The sequence below is a fragment of the Vulpes vulpes genome, chromosome 3 (assembly GCF_048418805.1).
Source record: "Vulpes vulpes isolate BD-2025 chromosome 3, VulVul3, whole genome shotgun sequence".
Lineage (NCBI taxonomy): Eukaryota > Metazoa > Chordata > Mammalia > Carnivora > Canidae > Vulpes > Vulpes vulpes.
In genome coordinates this window covers 81248450-81269308 of record NC_132782.1, presented here as the reverse complement: position 1 = coordinate 81269308, position 20859 = coordinate 81248450, and the positions used below count along the sequence as shown (strand labels likewise).

General features: G+C 37.7%; 1 protein-coding gene across 1 annotated transcript in view; it reads right to left on the bottom strand.

Annotated features, from left to right (window-relative positions):
- Positions 1–20859, bottom strand: part of BAZ1B (bromodomain adjacent to zinc finger domain 1B) — a 73877-nt gene that overhangs the window by 31909 nt on the left and 21109 nt on the right. The window contains exons 4-7 of the mRNA XM_026019698.2: positions 19558–19759; positions 15915–16036; positions 12444–12641; positions 2358–4059 (exon numbers count right to left, since the gene is read on the bottom strand). Of these exons, the coding sequence (XP_025875483.2) occupies positions 2358–4059; positions 12444–12641; positions 15915–16036; positions 19558–19759 (2224 nt within the window). The remainder of the gene's footprint in view (positions 1–2357; positions 4060–12443; positions 12642–15914; positions 16037–19557; positions 19760–20859) is intronic.

Below are 20859 nucleotides of genomic sequence, written 5' to 3'. Positions count from 1 at the left end.
GAGTGTCAAAACTTCTTCAGGAGTAAGTTTAACAAAATACAAAATTTATACTCTGAAAACTACAATTTGAGAGAAATTATAAAGATCTAAATAAATGGAAAACACCTGTTTATGGATAAGACCAAATATCCTTAAGATAGCCAATACTCAAAACTGCTCTGAAGATTGAATACAATCTCTATCAGAACCTCAGCCACCTTCTTTGTAGAAATTAACAAGCTGATTCTAAAATTACCATAGAATCATGAGGGACCCCAGAACATACAAACCTATTTTGAAAAAGAGTAAATTAGAAAATTCACACTTCCCCACTTCAAAACTTACTACAAAGCAACAGTAATCAAGACATTGGTATGGTATAAGGACAGACATACAGATCAATACAGGAGAACTGAGTCCGAAAACAAACCAGTGCGGCTATAGCCAATCATTTTTGACAAGGGTGCCAAGATCCTTCCATGGAGAAAGAACAGTTATTTGAATAAATGATGCTGCAACATCACTGAACAGCCACATGCAAAAGAGTAAGGTTGGATCCATACTCTCATACCATAAACAAAAATTAACTCAAAATGAATCAAAGACCTAAATATAAGAGCTAAAGACCTTGGATATGGCAATAGATTCTTAGGTATGACACCAAAACCTCAAGCAACCAAAGAAAAAAATACACAAACTGGACTTCATCAAAATTTTTAGACTTTGTGCTTCAAAGGATACTATCAAGAAAGTAAAGAGACAACACACAAAATGAGCAAAAATATATGCAGATCATTTATCTGACAAGGGACTTATGTCTAGAATACATAAAGATCTCTTACAACTCAATAATAAAAAGGCAAACCAATTTGAAATGGGCAAAAGATCAGACTATTCCTCCAAAGGAGATATGACCAACAGACATATGAAGATGCCTGACATCATTAGTTATGAGGATGTGTATCAAAACCACAATGACCTACCAATTCACAACCACTAGAATCAAGGAGTCATTTAACAAGTGTTGTTGGGGATACAGACAAGTGGAGAAATCAGAATTCTCACACACTACCAGTACATATGTAAAATTGTGCAGCCACTTTGGAAAAAGTGTGGTAGTTCCCCCAAACAGTTAAAGGACAGCTATCATGTGACCCAGCAATTCCATTCCAGTATATACCCAAGAAAAATGAGAATGTCCACACAAAATCTTACATACCAATGCTTACAGCAGCATTAGGCAGGCATAGTACCCAAAAGGTGGAAACCAACTAAGTGTCCACCAACTAATGAATGGATAAACAAAATGTGACAGACTAAAACAATGGAGTATTATTCAGGCATAAAGGAAATGAAGTACTGACACATGCTACACCATGGATGAACCCTGAAAACACTATGCTTCATGAAAGAAGCCAGACACAAAAGACCACACATTTACTCTATGATTCCATTCATATGATATGTCTGAACAAGTAAATCTGGATGGATAGGGTGGTGACAGCTAAAGAGTCGAGGGTTTCCTTTTGAGATGAATATGTTCTAAAATTGTAACAAAAGTTACACACATCTGTGAATATATTAAAAAACAAGGTGTTATATGTTATAAATAGACAAGTTGTACATATATGAACTATTAAAGCTGTCTAAAAATGTTCAGATTTGGGGCACCTGGGTGGTACAATCAGTCGGTCAAGCATCCGACCCTTGGTTTTGGCTCAAGTTATGATCTCAGGGTTTTGAGATGAAGCCCCCACACAGCTCTGCACTCAGCATGGAGTCTGAGTTTCTCTCTCCCTCTCCCACTACCCCTCCCCTCTATACTCTCCCTCAAATAAACAAATCTTTTTTTAAAAATGTTCAGATTTGATGGTGCTATCAAAGCCCCCAAATTTTATATTCTTACATCTATGATAAAGGAAAAATTAATATGAGTTGGCAACTGCTGAGGGCTTCAAATACCTTGTCATTCAATTGTTAAAACATTCTCAACAACAAGCACAGAAGAATAGTGAGGCATGGATAAGTAACTTGCCCAAAGTAATAACAGTTAAGTCAGAGGTAGGGTTTGAAACCAGACCAGCAATTCTCAAGTCCTATGTGCTTTCCACTGTGTCTATTTGTGAATTTGGTCCTTCACTAGATGCAGCAAAGATGCCCCTGTCACATTAATCCAAGTTAAACCATCATTTGCAGAAGGGCAGGCTGCACACTCCCACTGGAATAATAGGTACATACCCAGTGGGGTCTAGCCTACCGCACACAGAAATAACATAGAAGAGTTATGACAAATAGAGCCTCTACCATTAGCTCTGCAATTTCCTTCCTTCTACTATCTTCTAAAGGGTTTCTTTTCTGCTCTCAACACAAGATTTTACCTTTCATCTCTCTCTCCTGGATTTCACGCTCCTTCTTGGCCTGGATGGCGAGCAGCCGCCTGCTCTTCACGGCACTGATCATATCTTCGGCTCCCAGGTCTACTTGGGCCTCAAACTTCACCACCTCTTTTTTCCTATCAGGTTTGCCTAGCCCATTCTCCTCTTTTCCATTTTCCTTGTTTCTGGCTTCCATTTCTTTCCTTTTCTGTTTCTCTGCTCTCTTCTTATCATTCTCTTCCTTCAGTACAGCAAGCCGTTCTTTCCACAGCTCTGCAGACATCTGCTGTCTGGTTTCCATGTGGTCCTGCACAGAGTACGTCATGAGAATGCGGTGGCAAAGTGCTGTCAAGATCTGGAGCTTCTCTTCTGATGTTAGTTCAAAAAACTCCGAAGTCTCTAGCTTCTCTAGGAACTCATCTTGTACTTCATTGTCCTCAAATGGTGCTGAATCTTTATTGTCATCTGTGTCAGAGCCCTCACTTTCTTCCTGAACATCAGATCTGCGCAAGCAGAGCCGCACCAGCTCTGAAACAGAATGGAGAGTCAGCGGGATTTCTGACAGCTTCATTCCCAATTCACCATAGTCTTCTGCTATTTCGTCCTGTAATAAGGTCTGTAAGAGGATGACCAACACTCTATTCAGGTATAAAAAGCCGCCTTTTTCTGCACTCAAGGCTTCCATGAGGGACACAGCAGTAATGGGATACTGAGCATCTGGTAAGAGTAGCCCGGAGTAACAGCTCAAGAACTCCACCACCATGGCCACATCCCCAAAGAGCGTGTTGGGCAGCCCCTCAGGGGTATCCACCAATCTAAATGCTGGAAGGCTTTTGCCAGTTAATTCTTGGTCCTCGTACCTCTTCTGTTTTTCTAGTTTCTCAAGCATTTCTTTCTCTCTCCGCTCCTTGGCTTTCTCCTTCAACTTTTCTTTCAGCTCCTCCCGTTTCTTTTTCAAATATTCTTTGCGTTGCTCTTCAGACATAGAGGCCCACCGCTTTTTGTGCTCTAGAAGCTCAAAGCGTTTTTGAACAATACTTCGCAGCTCTTCTGGGAGGCGAGCTCTATCTTCACTAGAGAGAAGACGAGCCGTTTTGGAGATAACACAGGACAGGGCACTCTTCTTATCCTCCCTGTCTTTGTTTTCTTTGTAGTAGGCAATAAGGTGTAGGGCAGCAGGAGGCAAATGTTTATGTGGTTTACTAGAGGACCTGGCTGTACCCCCAGAGTTCCGTGGGGCTCGTGTCATCTTCTGAGTGCCTTTGGCCATATCCAACAAAGTCATCTGCTTCATTTTGGTTTTAGGAGTCTTCAAACCCTTTTTGGGAGATTTGGAATTACCTGTAGATTTCTGTCCATTAAGGATGCCTTTACTTCTGCCCTTTGCTTTCAAAGGTTTATCACTGTGCTTCCCCGATTTCTTGGCAGGTGGGCCCTTCTTAGGAATGTGAAAGTTAGCATGCAGCTTATTGGGTGACATCATCTTCATCACTTCTTCTAAATGTTCTTCTGGAGATCTGGAATTCTTGGAGTTCTTCACTTTGAGTGGCGAGCCATTCAACGATTTCTTCAAGTGTACATGACACCATAACTTGGGATTTAGTGGTGAATTCAGAGAAGAGTTGTCTGTCTTAGATTTTTTTGAGGGCTTCCTATCTGGGGATCCAGTATTCTTCCTCTTAGTAGAAGGGTTAAGAGTCATGTACTAGAATTTAAGAATAACAGCAAAATTAATTTTAAAAACTAATTTAAAGAAGTAATATTTAAGCATCATTTAGGCCCTTTGTCCAGCGAGCCAGGTAAAGCTACATATTCATTTCTGTCCACAGACACTACATCCCTGAAGAAACAAAGATGAATGTTAGCTAATGTTTTGGCCACATCAATACAAAATTCTCTTGATACCCAGACTTAATAATCCATACTCTGAAATTAGACATTTATGCTATGTAACTAATTTTGTTAATATACAGTGCTAGCAATTCTCAAACATTTAAATGAAATCTGTGAACCCTTTCTCCAGAAGCAACATACAAAAATTATTCATACAACTTTAGAGTGTATTCGTGGATCCCAGACTAAATGCCTGATCTAGATAATGGCAACATCTAAGGAGTTAATAATTACTCTGGATTTTTTAGCCTTTAAACCTGTTTCAACTGGTAGCACTCTATGCTTTTAAGTAGAAAGTATACTATTTAAGGTTTTTTTTTTTTTTTTGTCTAAATACAGAAGCATATTTTATTAAAAGTAACACAACAACAACAAAAATAATCACTGCTCACTAACAGGGAGCCCATGTGCCACCAGCTCTGGTTCCTCAAACTTCCCTTTGTTTTCTCCCCGCCCATCAAGAACTCATTCCCATGAATGTTATTAATTTTAAGTTCCCTATATTCTCAATCTCACATGCTTTTTTTTTTTTTTTTAAGATTTATTTATTCATGAGAGACACAGAGAGAGAGAGGCAGAGACACAGGCAGAGGAAGAAGCAGGCTCCCTATGGGGAGCCTGATGCGGGACTTGATCCCAGCACCCCGGGGGATCATGACCTGAGCCGAAGGCAGCTGCTCAACCACAGAGCCACCCAGATGCCCCTACATCTCTTCTTTCAGCATCCCCTCATATCCTTCAAATTCATTCCCTCTAGTAGCCCAACTCTGCAATCCTCCAATCCCATCAGGGCCTTAAGTCCATTAATTTTATCACACTTTCCCCCACACTCTCTTGTCCCTTTTACTCACATTAAATTCCAGTCTGTTGATAGAATCAATCTTGCAGAAATCTACAGTTCCAATGCCTTTCCTGCTCTATCATACCAAGCTACTTTTGGCCTGCACATGTTTAGCTTACCCATGACTGGAATAAAAGACGCAAAGACAATGTGTGGTCTTACTTTAAATTCAGAACCAGTTACCTCAAAGGTGTCCTGAATGCCATCCAGTAATGACATATTGTCCCTTAGTCCATTCACTTCACTCTCCTCTGGACACGTATCTCCTGCCCCCTCAAACCTCCACCTTGATCCCCTCAGAGAGAATTAGTTAATAGGCTAGAACCTAGTCAACTTGTCATAATACCACTGTTTCTGTTTAAGTGTGTACTTAAAAGAAAAAAACAAAACACAGAACAACCCAAGTGCTGATTTTGAAATTTTTAAGAATGTAATTACAAAGAAAATACCTAAACTACAGGCTAAATGAAATACTAACCAAGCAATGAAAAAGTAGAGCCATTTTTACAAAAATTTAAGTGAGTAGGAGAGAGACTAGGTAACCTCTGGAATATGTGGTTTCTGTTACCAAAAGCAACTAAGCACAGAGGGCACTTGGAGACGAACCTAACTTGAGGTTTCTGGGTGAGAAGGCTGAATTACACAGAAGATGGAGGCAGCGGATAAGACAGCCCAGTATGAGAGGACACTGCAAGCAAGGAAGCAGCTACAGACTATCGAAGATAAAACAGTGAGCCCTTTGAAAAAGGCAAGGGAAGTGCTACAGTGAAAGAAATCCCAGAGAGGATACGGAGGAACACCTACACTCTTGACAGGCATAACCAAACAGGTATGGTAAAATTTAATAAGCAGTACAGCAATGCCAAATAAAATTTGAACAGTACAGATATAATCATCCAACAGACAGACTTATAGAACCAAGGCAGCACGAGGAGGAGAAATATGGTCTGCAACAAACAAGTAGGCCATACCTAACATCTTTCTCCTGGCCAAGCCTCTAAATTCAAAGGCCAATCTGCCTCTTAAGGACTACAGGCAATTATAGACTACTGTCCTCCAGCTAGCTATTTTTGTTCCCCAATTATCGTCCTCAATATTTGCTGACAAAAAGTTTCATAGTTGATGGAATATAAACAGTATCTAACCATAACTCAGGGGGATACTTTCCCTAGAAGCAGAATTTCCTAGTTGTTTCCCCAGAATTACATTTCAAAATGCTAAAATGAGTAAGCAAAGATGACTTACGTGAGCTCTCCTGATGGACAATAATGGTAGCAATACTCCAAAGAGAACAGTGTTTCAGAGACCACCCTACAAATCACAGAAAAAGGCCCAAAACTACCCTGGCAGGAATCAAAGACATACAGTAAGTGCCTTCCAAGAATTAACCATCTTCTTCAACTAGCTTTGGAAAATCTTGAGAGTATAGACCGCACAAGTTGATAGTTCTAATGCTGAGGGTAACCAGCTACTGATACTTCTAATGCTGAGGATAACCAGCTATCTTTAAAGTCATTTCAAAATGAAATTTATCACTAAAAAGGAGTAGTATGAGACTATGTTAATAGAGTCTTTTAATAGAGTCCATTATAATTAGGCCACTTCTTAATTTACTGATTCTTTTTCTATTTAAAAAGTCACTCAAATTATCATAAGGTTCTTTAATTTTCTTCTACTTAGCAGCATTATATTTTCCAGCAATGATGTGAGAAGAAAAGGCTGGGATGGCTTAGCCATTTGAGGGTCCACCACCCCATTTTTGTTTACAAGGCGTGTGGTTTTCTTGCCAAACCATACCATGTAATTTTTTTTTCTTAAAAATGAAAGAAATTAACTCACCCAACCCCCTCCCAACAGGCCAGCTCCCTGCTTGAGCAGTCCTTCAGTAACTGGATCATCTCAGCATAGGGCATGCTGGGCAGTCACAGCCAAATGGGAGCCAGCATGGCTGCTCAGGGGGATCTGAAAAAGTATAAAACCACTTATGTGCTAAGGGTCTCCCCTACCCCCCATTCAGCATAATGGGGGATTATCTACTTAAGTAGTGTACAGGGAGGGAAAAAAGAATGGACATTGAAATAGCAGTATTATATGTAGTTTTTAGGCAAAGGCCCTTCCTAAATGCTAAACAGGAACGAAGTATTTACGAATGACTCAGCAACTTGAAAAATGGTGTATACAATTCCATACCTGGTTCCCTGTCACCTCAAACAAACCACCAACACAAATAAGAAAATCTAGTAAGATAAAAATGAAGAAACTTTATTTATAGTGGCTCATTCAGATGCTAAATTTAACTTAACAGTAAGCAGCAAAAACCCTGAATTGGAAAACTTTAGCAATCTATATTCTGATTCTTCACTCTTCTCCTTCACCTAAGGAGCCATGGTAGGAGTTTTAAGGCAACATTCACAGTGAGCTTGCCTCAATCTCCAGATATCTTTATCAGCAAATATACAAAATACGTTACCATAAAATGGTTTTAAGTGTTTTTAAAGTTAACAATTTATTTTTTAAAGTGCTTCTGCTCTAGTCTCTAGCTCATAAATAAAATTCAAGAGGCAAATTTAAAGAAATAATTTAAAACCATGAACACTTACTTAACACATTAATTAGAAGAGATAAACATCTTTCAAGATATGTAATAATTAACATCATTAGTAATGAGACAAAATTACATCACACGCCTTCTGATATGCTTCACTAAGAACACAACAATTCTGTGGTACTTCTACCCAAAATCCACAGCCTGAAAATAATCATGTGGAAACAGCCACAAATTGAGAAGCATCACACAAAAACGATCAGTTTGTATTCTTAAACAACATCAAGGTTCTTGAAAAACAAAGAAAAGGGGAAAGATGGCTCCAGATCACAAGAGACCTCAGTTTCCTAACAAGTCACAAGACAAGGAAACATAACTGCACTGGATCCTATTAAAACCAAACCAAGGGGGACACCTGGGTGGCTCAATGGTTTGAGCGTCTGCCTTTGGCTCAGGGCGTGATCCCGGGATCTGGGATTGAGTCCCACATCGAGCTCCCTGCATGGAGCCTGCTTCTCCCTTTGCCTGTGTCTCTGCCTCTCTCTGTGTCTCTCATGAATAAATAAATCTTTAAAAAAAAAAAAAAGAAACAAACAAACCAAAGGATGCCTGGGTGCTCAGTGGCTGGGCACCTGCCTTCGGCTCAGGGCGTGATCCCAGGATCCAGGATCGAGTCCCGCATTGGGCTCCCTGCAGGGAGCCTGCTTCTCCCTATGCCTATGTCTCTGCCTGTCTCTGTCTCTCATGAATAAATAAATATTTTTAAAAATATATACATATCTTTTTGGCTAAGAGGACAGTATTGGAACAATTTTCAAATTTTGTGTAAGGACCGCAGATAATAGTATTGCTTCAAAGCTGATCTTCTGACTTCGCCAACTGTACAATAGCTATGTTAGAAAATACCGTTGTCTTTAGCACCTGAATAGCTTAGTCAGTTAAGCATCTGACTCTTGGGTTAGACTCAGGTCATGATCTCAATGTCATGAGACAGGCTCCACGCTCAGCCTGGAGTCTGCTTGGGATTCTCTCTCTCCTTCTGTTCCTCCTCTTGCTCATGCTCACTCTCTCTCCAATAAGTTAATAAACAAAATCTTTTAGAAAAAGAAAAGAGAAAAAAGAAAGGGAGAAAGAAAGAAACAAACAAACAAACACATATTCTTGTCTTTAGGAAGCACATATTCAAGGGCATTCTCAATGACTCAGAAAATTTGTGTTTGTAAGAAAGAAAATAATAAAACAAATGTGGTAAATGTTAACATCTGAGGAATTCACTTGAAGATGTACAGAAAAAATTCTTCATAGTAATTTTCTGTATGAAATTATTTCAGAATAAAATGTTCTTAAAATGTATTAAAAACCCTATTTAAGTCAGTCCAAATTATGCCAGGATTCCAAAAGTCTAAAATAGTTATTTAGTTGTTACATCTCTATCCAAAAGCTACCCTACTAGGATATATTACCCTGAAATAAGAGTTCAAACATTGTGGACTGAGTAACAAAACACTAGAGCTGCAATGTATTATACCAAAGGCAATGGGCCAAAATAGCAGATTCCATCTTAGATGACCATTATCAGACAAATTCCTTGTAAATCATTCTCCAAAAAAAAAAAAAAAAAAAAAAAAAAAAATCATTCTCCCAAGTCATTATCTCTAAACTCAATTTGGCAGTTGCATTTTTCTCAATAAATGGTACTTCTTATAGAGATGAATTCACTAGCCACATACCTATTATATCTATGCTAAATATCACAGAATATAAAATGAGTAAGATAGTTCTTATATATTCAAGTAATTTATGTTCTAGAGTTGTTTTTTTTTTTTAATTTTTATTTATTTATGATAGTCACGCAGAGAGAGAGAGGCAGAGACACAGGCAGAGGGAGAAGCAGGCTCCATGCACCGGGAGCCCGACGTGGGATTCGATCCCGGGTCTCCAGGATGGCGCCCTGGGCCAAAGGCAGGCGCCAAACCGCTGCGCCACCCAGGGATCTGTTCTAGAGTTTATAGGATGACAAACACACTCTCATCATATCAGGTCCTACTCAGATAACACTCCAACTTCCAAATCTCTAAACTTTCCACTCTCCCACCTAAGCTCCCCATCAGTCCTTTCCTTAAACTACTGCTCAGAACTTGCTTCCTCTCCAGGTCTCCTCTCTCTCCACAGTAACTGCATTTGGCAGCCTAGTAGAACGTGAAATTCTATGAAAATCAAAGAGAAGACAAAGAGAAAAAATTTTTAAACGTTTTGCCTTTGGGATAGGCAGATAATATGTGACCAACTTGAATCCTCAACACACTACTTAAAATTTCCTTTAGCTAAGGAAAGAATCCAGAACATTGTTTTATGGTCTTCTTATCTGTGTCTTTACTATATTAGGTCCTGAGCTACTCTAAGTTCTTTAAGAAAACTACAAACAGGAAAAACACAACTCCTATACAAAACTCAGGAGACAAAACAATGTCAAACAGTATTGGAGAATAAGAAATATTGTGTAGACTGGTATTTTACAGAAGTTTAAGCAAAAACACTGTCTTCTTATACCACTTTAATCCATACAAGTTTATACTTCCTAGTCTCAATCTTGATTATAGCCAAATCCCATTAAGTTAGTATCTTAAGCCCTCATTAGAAAATTTCAGAGTAGAGGATTTCTTCAGAAACTGCTTCTTGGGATCCAAGTTCCTGGAATTCTAGTCTCTGGCTCCTACAAAAAATGTGTATCAGCTTTTTTGTTTTAATAAGCCTTTTACCCATAAATAACAAAGACCTTTTACCCATAAATAATACTTATTTAGCCTCTTTTTTTTAACTTTGTCTTTCTTTCATGTTATTCATATACTCAAATCACTAAACAAAAATACATAAAAGGTGGAAGATTTAAAAAGAGAGGAAAATATTTAAGGACTCAAATGATCCAAGAGTCTAAAACTCATTCAGAGAGGATTCTGTATAGGATTTTCATACAGTAATGAGAACAATCTTATATCCACTGAAAGCTGTTATCACAGCTCCGAAACTCTTTAACAATGAAATGACAAAGATTTAAAATTTCCCCTCAGTAAATAAAAAAGTTTAGGTTTACCATAGTTCCAAAGAAACTTTACTCCTAAATCTAGAAAAAGCAAATTAATTTCTAAATGTTTATTTTTATGCAAATAATAGAAATGTAAAGAGCATAGGAACAGAACTTGATCATGCTGGTCTAGAATAGGAAAACAAGTGATAAAACTATAGTTAGAGAAGTAAAATTATTTCTCAGTATTACTTTTGTCAGCAAAATGAACCTAAAATAATAGAACTAATTTAATTGTATGACTCCAGACGTGCTTAGTTTTTCAAAACAAAAAGGGTCGGAAAAACAATCATGAGGGCACCTGGATGGCTCAGTGGCTGAGCGAGCATCTGCCTTTAGCTCAGGCTGTGATCCTGGGGTCCTGCGATTGAGCCCTACATGTCCACAGGGAGCCTGTTTCTCCCTCTGCCTAGGTCTCTGCCTTTCTTTCTGTGTCTCTCATGAATAAATAAAATCTTAAAAACAAAACAATCATGGAACTCTGACTTAGTTTTAATGGATCAGCAGCTCTGTTGTCACTGTCCCATTCTGGCCCTAAGACCAAGATGAGCTATCGGTATGCAAATCCGTCAACTTGCTACAAAGACACAAATAAAATCAACATTAAAAAAAATCTTATTTGACAAACCGTGAGATGAAAAAGACAATAAGAAATCTGAGGCAATTGTCTTGGCTTTTATTTTACTTTCTGTTGGTTCTAATTGACTAGCCTCAGCTCCTGCATCTGGAAAATAAGATTATATATACACATACCCCCCAACCCAACACTACTTTATAAGAAATGTTTTGAAGATCAAATGAGCTGATTAACCAAAAAAAACCCAACACATTCTCAAGAGGGAAATACTAGATTTTCTACTAATCTGTCATACAAGTAATACTCATTTCAAGTCTTTTGTAAGGATACTGGTGTGTTTGATTATCTCATCTGATATACAAATTCAGTTTTCAGGGTGCCTGGGTGGCTCAGTCAGTTAGGTACCTCCCTTCAGCTTGGGTCATGATCTAAGAGTCCTGGGATCAACAGTAGGCTCCCTGCTCAGCGGGGAGTCTGCTTCTCCTTCTTTCCCTCCCCCAGCTTGTGCTCGGCTCACTCTCTTCAGTAAAAATAAAATCTTTTTTAAAAGAAACAAATTCAGTTTTCATTCTTAGAAATCAATCTAAGAAATACTTTTTTCTATTTATACCATACACCTCATTCCAAGAAGAATCTGAGGCAAGAAACCATATATATATATACACACACACACACACACATATAATACGCATATAGATATGTATATATGCATACATGCATATATATACGCATACATATACATATATATATATTTTTTTTAAGATTTTATTTATGAGAAGCACAGAGAGGAGAGAGAGAGGCAGAGACACAGGCAGAGGGAGAAGCAGGCTCCCTGCAGGGAGCCCGACGCGGGACTCGATCCTGGGTCTCCAGGATCACACCCTGGACCGAAGGCAGTGCTAAACCGCTGAGCCACCAGGGCTGTCCTACATATATATTTTTTAATTATGCAACCATAGTAAAAAATAAATCAAACTAGGAGAGATCTTCAATATCAATCCCACATCATCATCTACATAAAACAAAGAGATGTGAAAATTTCTGAATCCATTTTCTGATTTGAGAGTTCAAAATCTAATTGGAGCCACCAACAGAGAAAACAAACTCATATAACAGTGTTATTTCTGTTTAAAAATTAATAGTGACCTTACCTTGTATGGATCAAGCAAAAAGTCACTGAACTTGCTAGGCAGGGAATATTTCTTCACCAATTCATCTTCTACCACCCATGGTGCATTTTCACCAGTACCAGCCCGTAATGCGTTATGCCGTATAAAGTATCGAAGTATCTCTTTATTTGGTGGGCGTTCTGTACGAATCAAGCTGTCTGCTGGCACATTACTGATGATCTAGGTTAACAAATATAAATAACTTACCACTGGGGTATAAAGCAATTAACCAGTGAAAACAAAGATTTATGTTCTCTCCAGAAAAATCATAATTCCCTCTATGAAATATGGCTATAAACTAGATGAAACAAAAAGAATAATTTTCAGAGACAGAATATTAAATTAAACACATCCCTAGGCAATTTATCAGTATGTATGAGTCCTAAAAATGTGCATACCCATTGAACCAGCAATTCCTCTAATACGAATTTGGAAGTCAATGGATAATTAACAACTGCTTATAAAAGGAAAAAAGGGGGGGGGGGGACTACATAAGGTGTATCAGTAAGGGAATCATTGTTTTAAATTAAAATACATCCATATAATGGATACAACCATTATACATATATAATATACACAAACATATAATTATATGTAATATATTGTCTACAATATATTTAGCAAGGGGAAAAGTGTTTCTCAATCAGGACAAATTTATTAGAATCATCTAAGAGTGCTATTAAAATGTAGATGATTAGGCTCCAAACTTACTGAATCAGAAGTGCCTCTGGCAATAGAGTGTGGGAATCTACATTTTTAATAAACTCCCCCTGGTGACTATCAGACACCCTACAACCTGAAAATACTGTTTTAGAAAAAAATTTAATGACATCACAGATCTTCATCATATAGTAAATGAAAAAAAGCAAGTTTAAAAACAGTATATATAAAATACTCCTTTATTTTAAAGATTTTATTTATTCATTCATGAGAGACACAGAGAGAGAGGCAGAGACACAGGCATAGCGGGAAGCAGACTCCCTGCAGGGAACCCGATGCGGGACTTAATCTTGGAACCAGGATCACGCTCTGAGCCAAAGGCAGGCAGTCAACCACTGAGCCACTGAGGTGTCCCTAGTATACCTCTATTTTTAAAAGTCACTTAAAAGCTAATCTCCAGGAGGCACCTGGCTGGCTCAGTTGGTTAAGCATCCAACTCTGGGTTTCAGCAAGGCAGGCCCTGTGCTCAATAGGGAGTCAGCTTGAGGTTCTCTCTCTGCCCCTCCCCACAACATGCCCACATTCTCCCTTCTCTAAAATAAATAAATAATTAAAAAATAATTAAACCTTAAAAAAAGCTAACCAGCATTAACCACATCTATATTTACCAATTATCATCTCTGAGTATGGAATAAGAAGTATCTTTTTTCTTACCTGTATCCCATCTTCCTGTATTTACTACATGTGAACAAAACAATTTATACTCATCGATAAAAATAGAAGTGAGGGGCACCTGAGTGGCTCAGTTAGTTAAGCATTGGATTCTTGGTTTCCACTCACCTCATGATCTCTGGGTCATCAGATCTAGTCCCAAATCAGACTCTGAGCTCAGCAGAGTCTGCTTGTCCCTCTATTGCCCCCTCTGCCCATCTCCCTGCTCCCACGCACATTTTCTCACTCTAAAATAAATAAAATCTTAAAGAAAAAAAAGGAATACAAATAATAATCAGGGAAGTGGCTGAGACTTTCTAGTAATATTTTACCTAGTTATCTTGCTGAAGGTTAAGTAAAAAAATTAATGAAAAACTATATTTAGGGATCCCTGGGTGGCGGAGCGGTTTGGCGCCTGCCTTTGGCCCAGGGCGCGATCCTGGAGACCCGGGATCAAATCCCACGTCGGGCTCCCGGTGCATGGAGCCTGCTTCTCCCTCTGCCTCTCTCTCTCTCTCTCTGTGACTATCATAAATGGATAAAAATTAAAAAAAAAAAACTATATTTAACATCAAATTTTCAAATATAAACAAACCCTAACGATCCAGCCATGTCTTCAGATCAACTATAAAAACAAGTGAGTCAAAATGCTGGGGGCGCCCAGCTGACTCAGTTGGAGGAGCAGGACACTCTTGATCTTGGGCTTGTAAGTTCAAGCCCCATGTTAGGTATAGAGATTAAAATAAAATCTTAAAAAAAGGGGTCAAGTAAGACTTGTCAACATTCTGAGGTGGGGGAAAAACCCAAAACTACGAAGAAGCAAAAGATCTCGGCTATAATCCTTCCCACTCTCATTTACACTAAACCATGAACTTTGAAAGAACTCTTCGATTTCTTAGGCCTTAGCTGTTTCTTCTATAAAACAGTTCAACAGGAAGACAAATGTGTAGCTGACTTCTAACCCAACCGCCCACTCTGCTTCTTTCTAATTATAAGATTTTACACATACAGGTATAGAGTACCTGAAAATAGTATGCCATATTTCATGGACTCTTAAGATGCTATTAATGAAAAACACATTGTTTTATATATACCACTAAGAAAAAAATTCTTGCCCATTTATTTTAGGATATATCATGAATCTGGGGGCACCTGGGTGGCACAGTGGGTTGAGCGTCTGACTGTTGGTTTCAGCTCAGGTTGTGATTTCAAGGTCATGAGATTGAACTCCATGTTGGGCTCTGTACTCAGCATAGAGTTGGCTTGGGCCTCTCTCTCCCTCTCCCTCTGTCCCCCCTACCCTCCCCCAACCCCGCTCTCTCTTTCTAAAATAAATAAATAAATCTTTAAAGAAAAAAGATATATCATGACTCTGGATGTATTAAAACAATATAAACCTTAAAATCAGTATAACAAAGCATTAAGTGGGATCCCTGGGTGGCGCAGCGGTTTAGCGCCTGTCTTTGGCCCAGGGCGCGATCCTGGAGACCCGGGATCGAATCCCACATCGGGCTCCCGGTGCATGGAGCCTGCTTCTTCCTCTGCCTGTGTCTCTGCCTCTCTCTCTCTCTGTGACTATCATAAATTAAAAAAAAAAAAAAAATTAAATAAACAAAGCATTAAGTTATTTTAAAGGTATTTACTATTTTAGATTAGTAGCTTCACAGATTCCTTGTAAAAGCACTGAATAGTACTGACTCAGTTTCTGAGTTTAAGTGTATTACAAATTGCTTTATTTTTAACAGGGAAGAGCTATGTCCTGGGGAAACTGTATAATTGCTGGGAATCGATTCTTATTTTTCAAAGTGAGTTTGAAGCTCAAATGTAAATTATTCCTATACCCTAATAATTCATATTAAAAGAAAGAGCATGCTATCTCCTAGGGGAAAAAAATACAATTTAACTTAAGGTCATAATTACATAGGTCATAATTACAAAAACTAGAAAACTGCTCAGAATTTTTTGTAGAAACACATTCATTCACATTTTTCTTTAGCACATTTTCTCCAAGAAAACAAGCCCTATATTTTCTGAAATAACATTTACTACATGTAAAACGTTTAATATAAAGTACCAACTAACCTTATCTTCATTTTGTAATTTCACATCATATTTGTGAGGCAGAAATTTTGGTGGAGCCCATTTCCTTTCTCCTTTTTTTAATGAAGTAGGGAGTTTTCGTGGAGATCTACGTGCTCTGTCATCTAGTCAAATCAATAGAAAATTAGTGAAAAAACAAGTCTTTATCCATTCATTCATTATGAATCTTATTAAACACCTATCCTGCACTAGGTACTGAGTGATGGGGCACAAAGATGAATTATAAAGTCCTTCCCTCAAGCAGATAAAGTCTATGCGCCCACAAAAATCACAATACAAAAAAAAAACAAAAAACAAAAATCACAATACAATGTGATAAACTACTGTAACAGAGATTAGCACAGAAAAATACTACGAGAAGAAAGAGAAGCAATGTCTAACTTGGACTGGAAGACAGGCAAAGGAAAAGGCCTAGGAGGAGTAAGATTTGTTTAAAGACTATAAACAAGGAGATGAGTGACTATGATCTAGACTACAGTATAAACTTCAGACTGAAGAAGTAAGTAAGGGCCAAATTATAAATAACACTGCATACCATTTTTTTTTTAAAGTAGGCTCCATGTCCAATGTGGGGCTTGAAGTCACAACCCTAAGAGCAAAAGTCACATGCTCTACTGACAGAGCCAGCCAGGTGCCCCAACACTGAATATCATTTAAAGAGACTGGAATGTGTCTCATGGGCACTAAGGGAAACAAAGGATTTTTCCATCTAACTAACTAGACATATACACTGTGAAACATCACCAGTATGAAAAAATTAAGAGAAAGAAAGTAATACTTACAGCAGTTAGAAAAGGAATGAAAGGGGCAGGTGAAACTAAAGATTGGGAATCACAAAATACAGCACTAAACATCTGAATTAATGTATCTGGAATAGATGCTGAAAGAGTCAAGAAGCATTTAGAAGATAGCCTTGGTAACCAACTAGATGTAGAAATGCGATCAGTTTCCAAGTTTTCTGCCTTAGGGACCGAGAAAATGAGGGGGTCATTAACTGAGTAATGTTGAAAGAACAGCAGTATTTTTGCTGTCTTGGGAAGATAACATAAGATGATCAATTCAGTCTTACAGGTGTTAAATTTGAACTGCTTGGGACATACACATAAAGACTGGGTCTCGAATTAAGGAGTTAAACTGATAGGAGTCTGGAAACCATCAGCCTTTATACAGATTAAGAATTTAAACTGGGCAGGAATGAAATGTAACAATACACTTCTATAGAAAAATAAAAAGGGGGCAGAACAAAATCCTATGAAAAATAATTTAATGAATAGCAGATGAAAAAAAGAGGTAAAAAAACCCCAGAAAGGTAGGGGTGCCCAGCTGGCTCAGTCGGAAGAACATGCAACTCCTGATCTCGGGGTCATGAGTTCAAGTCCCACATTAGGTAGAGGAACTACTTAAACAAACAACCCCTCCCCCCCAGAAAAGTAGTTGGGAAAGATAGGGTGACTATAGTATCAAATAAGCTCAAAGATATGAGAGTGACCAACAATGTTAAATGGAACAGAAAAGTAAAACACAAAGAAGAAATCCATGAATTCTGCAATTAGGGGGATCACCGATAAGCTTATTAGAAATAGTTTCAGGAGTAAAGAGGCAGATGTTACACTGTAACATCATAAAGAATAAACTAATAGAACATTCTCAAGATTTCTACCTTGAATAAGACAAAAATAGAACAACAGGATCAAGGGAAGATCTGTTTTTGTTTTTGGAAAACAGGGCTTTGTTTATAAGCTGCAAAGAACCATTAGAAAGTTTAAAACACTGTATAATCAAGGATGGCACGTGATGAGCACTGGATGTTATATGTTGGCAAATTGAATTTAAATAAAATAAAAAATAAATAAAACACTGTACAGTAGAGAGACACCTGGTTGGTTCAGTCAGTTAAGCATCTGACTCTTGCTATGAGCTCAGCCTTGATCTCAGTTGTGAGTTCATACCATGCACTGGGCTCCATACTGGGCGCTACTTAACAACAACAACAACAACAAAATACCATATAGTAGAATAATAAAAATAAAAATTTACCTAGCTCTTGAGAAACTAAGAGGGAATGGAATTCAAAGCATATGTATCTTGGCTAAGAGAAAAGAGAGCTCCCTTCTAAGGTGGAGGAATAGAATCTTATCAGGGAAATTAGGAACACAAAGCTAAAAAGTTCTTGCCCTAATACATTTTTTTCCCCACAAAATAAAAGACAAGGTCACATGATAAGAAAATATTTTTCATACTAGAATTTGCCTATCATATTTTTTTGCCTATCATATTTCTATAGAAAATCTATCAATTTTCCCCTGAAAACATGCAGAATACATCATAACATTAATTCTTTAGCCCACCTACGATTCTTATCGACATACTTGCAGTAACATTACATCCTAGTAATTAAAACCTGAACTAAGGCATACACTCTAAAAAATAAGCCAGAGCCTAACACCAGCAGTTCCTGGTACATAATGCTTAAGGTATAAAACTAACAGCTATAACACATCACTGGTATTCCAATAACCTCACTCTAGAAGAAAACAAGTGTTAGAAGACAGATCACCCAACACCTAGCCAAAATATTTATCAACCTCGAACCTTAAGAACTGTGAATAACACATATACTGTAAAACTTCAGTGTCATAAAAAAAGAGAAACTGACAAACACAGACATTAGCATTCATAATACAGAGTAGAAAATAAAACTGAAGTATCAACAACTGGAGGGAACAGCTACACAACAATCTCTGAAACTTCCTTGGGATTAGATAAGGACATCCCTCTAAAATCATTTGCACATATCCCAAACACCTAGAGACACAAAATAAAATGGAAGGCAGACAGTGGAACATTCTAATGTAACATTCTACCTCAAACTTTGTGACAACTGAATAATGAGGTAAAACTGTTTAATCCTCAAACAGTCATGGGGGGGGGGTCCGATATACACAAACCCTTTGAGTGCTCATATTTTTGGAGTTTTGGATAAAGAAAGTATCCAGTCAAATTCATTATTTCCACAAATAAAAAATAAAAAAAGAAGGCCTCAGAGGCTGAATGGTCTCTCCAATGAGTAACGTCTCAGTTTCTCAACTTTAGAAATATCACAGTTAAGTCTCAAGGTCCCTGAAAATTACTTTTAGTGTTTAACAATTCTGACAGCTCCCATCTTAGAGGAACCTGAATTACAGAATATAGATAAAAGGAAATACCTTAAAAGCACTACAATGGCTTACAATACGAAAAGAAAAAGAGATTAGAATTAGTCCCTCCTACGCCAATCACCCCCCTCCTTCCACACATATTTCCGTATTTCCAACTTAGAGAAAAGGAAAGCCAATTTTCTTTCCCATCTTGAGTAGAAAGGTATATGCACACAGATTTCTAAGCAGCCAGAGGTAATGACTTCTCAACGATCTCGGGGAGATTTAAACCTTTTTTTGGAGGTAGGGGATTTAAATCTCGATTCACTTGGTGAATATTTTGTTTTCTGAATCATAAATGATCAAAAACAGGTCTAGCTATCTACAAAATTCAATTACAAATACAATTGCTAGAGAACTCAAAAAGATTTGTGTATAAAATAAACAGAGTACCATAACTCACTAAGGAAAGCTAGCATCATACATACTAATACTCTCTCTCCTTCCTTCATCCTCTTTTACAATTGCCTCCTTCTTCTGATGATCCTGAGCAATTTGGCTAGAATTCTCTTTGTCACTTGAGGGAGAATCACAGGCACCATCTGATTTCTTCTCAGTGGCCTCTTCATCTACTTTCTCCAAAGGATGGATTTTGACAATCCTCACCTTGAGCATTTTTTCCTTCCCAACCTATATAGGAGACAGGAGAGAATCAAAGATAATAAAGAAGAACCAGAAACCTAAAGATGTTTAGAATATACTATCCAATATTCACCCCACTCCACTTGATAAAAATTCACTGAACTCTGATACAGTCAAGCACAGTGATTTTTTCCAACTTAATTTCTCAGACTTCTAAATTGAAATAGGATACCTTAAAAAATAAAATGATTACCATCTAGTTTATAATTCATGCACCAATGTACTAAAGCCAAAAGATAATCACTACAGTAACCTGACATATAGTTCAAGAATTTCTATTTTTAAGAAAATCAACTATAAAAAAATAAAAATAAAAAATAAATAAAAATAAAAAATAAAAAATAAAAAATAAAGAAAATCAACTATAAAGGAGCACCTGGCTGGCTCAGTAGGAAGAGCACACGACTCCTGATCTCAGGGTGTTAAGTTCGAGCCTCACTTTGGGTGTAGATTACTTAAAAATAAAATCCTTAAAAAATAAGTATCAACTATACATAAGGATATCCAATTATTCTAGATTCATCTGTTGAAAAGACAATCTTTTCTTCATTTAATTATCTATTTCTATGAAAAATCAGTAATGGGGGGGTGCCCAGATGGTTTAGTTGGTTAACAGTCAGACTCTAGATCTCAGCTCAGGTATTGATCTCAGGGTTGTATCAGCCCCATATTCGGTTCCACAATGGGCATGGAGTCTACTTAAAAAAAAAAAAAAAATCAGTGTGTGTATGGATGTATGTGAGTCTATTTCTGGATGATGTTCTTTTCCATTGATCTATTATTACTTAGCTATCTTTATACAAATTGCACACCATCTTAATCAAAACTCAAAATCAGTATTATACCTCTAACAAATTTGTTGTTCTTTGTCAAAGTTCTTTTGGCTAGGCTCTTTGTATTTCCACATGAATTTTATATATTTTTTAAAGATTTATTTATGGGGTGCCTGGGTGTCTCAGTCAGTTAAGCATCTGCCATCAGTTTAGGTCATGATCCCAAGGTCCTGGGATCAAAGCCTGGGTCAGGCTCCCTGCTCAGCAAGGAGCCTGCTTCTCCCTCTCCTTCTGCCCCTCCTCCCCAATTGTGTG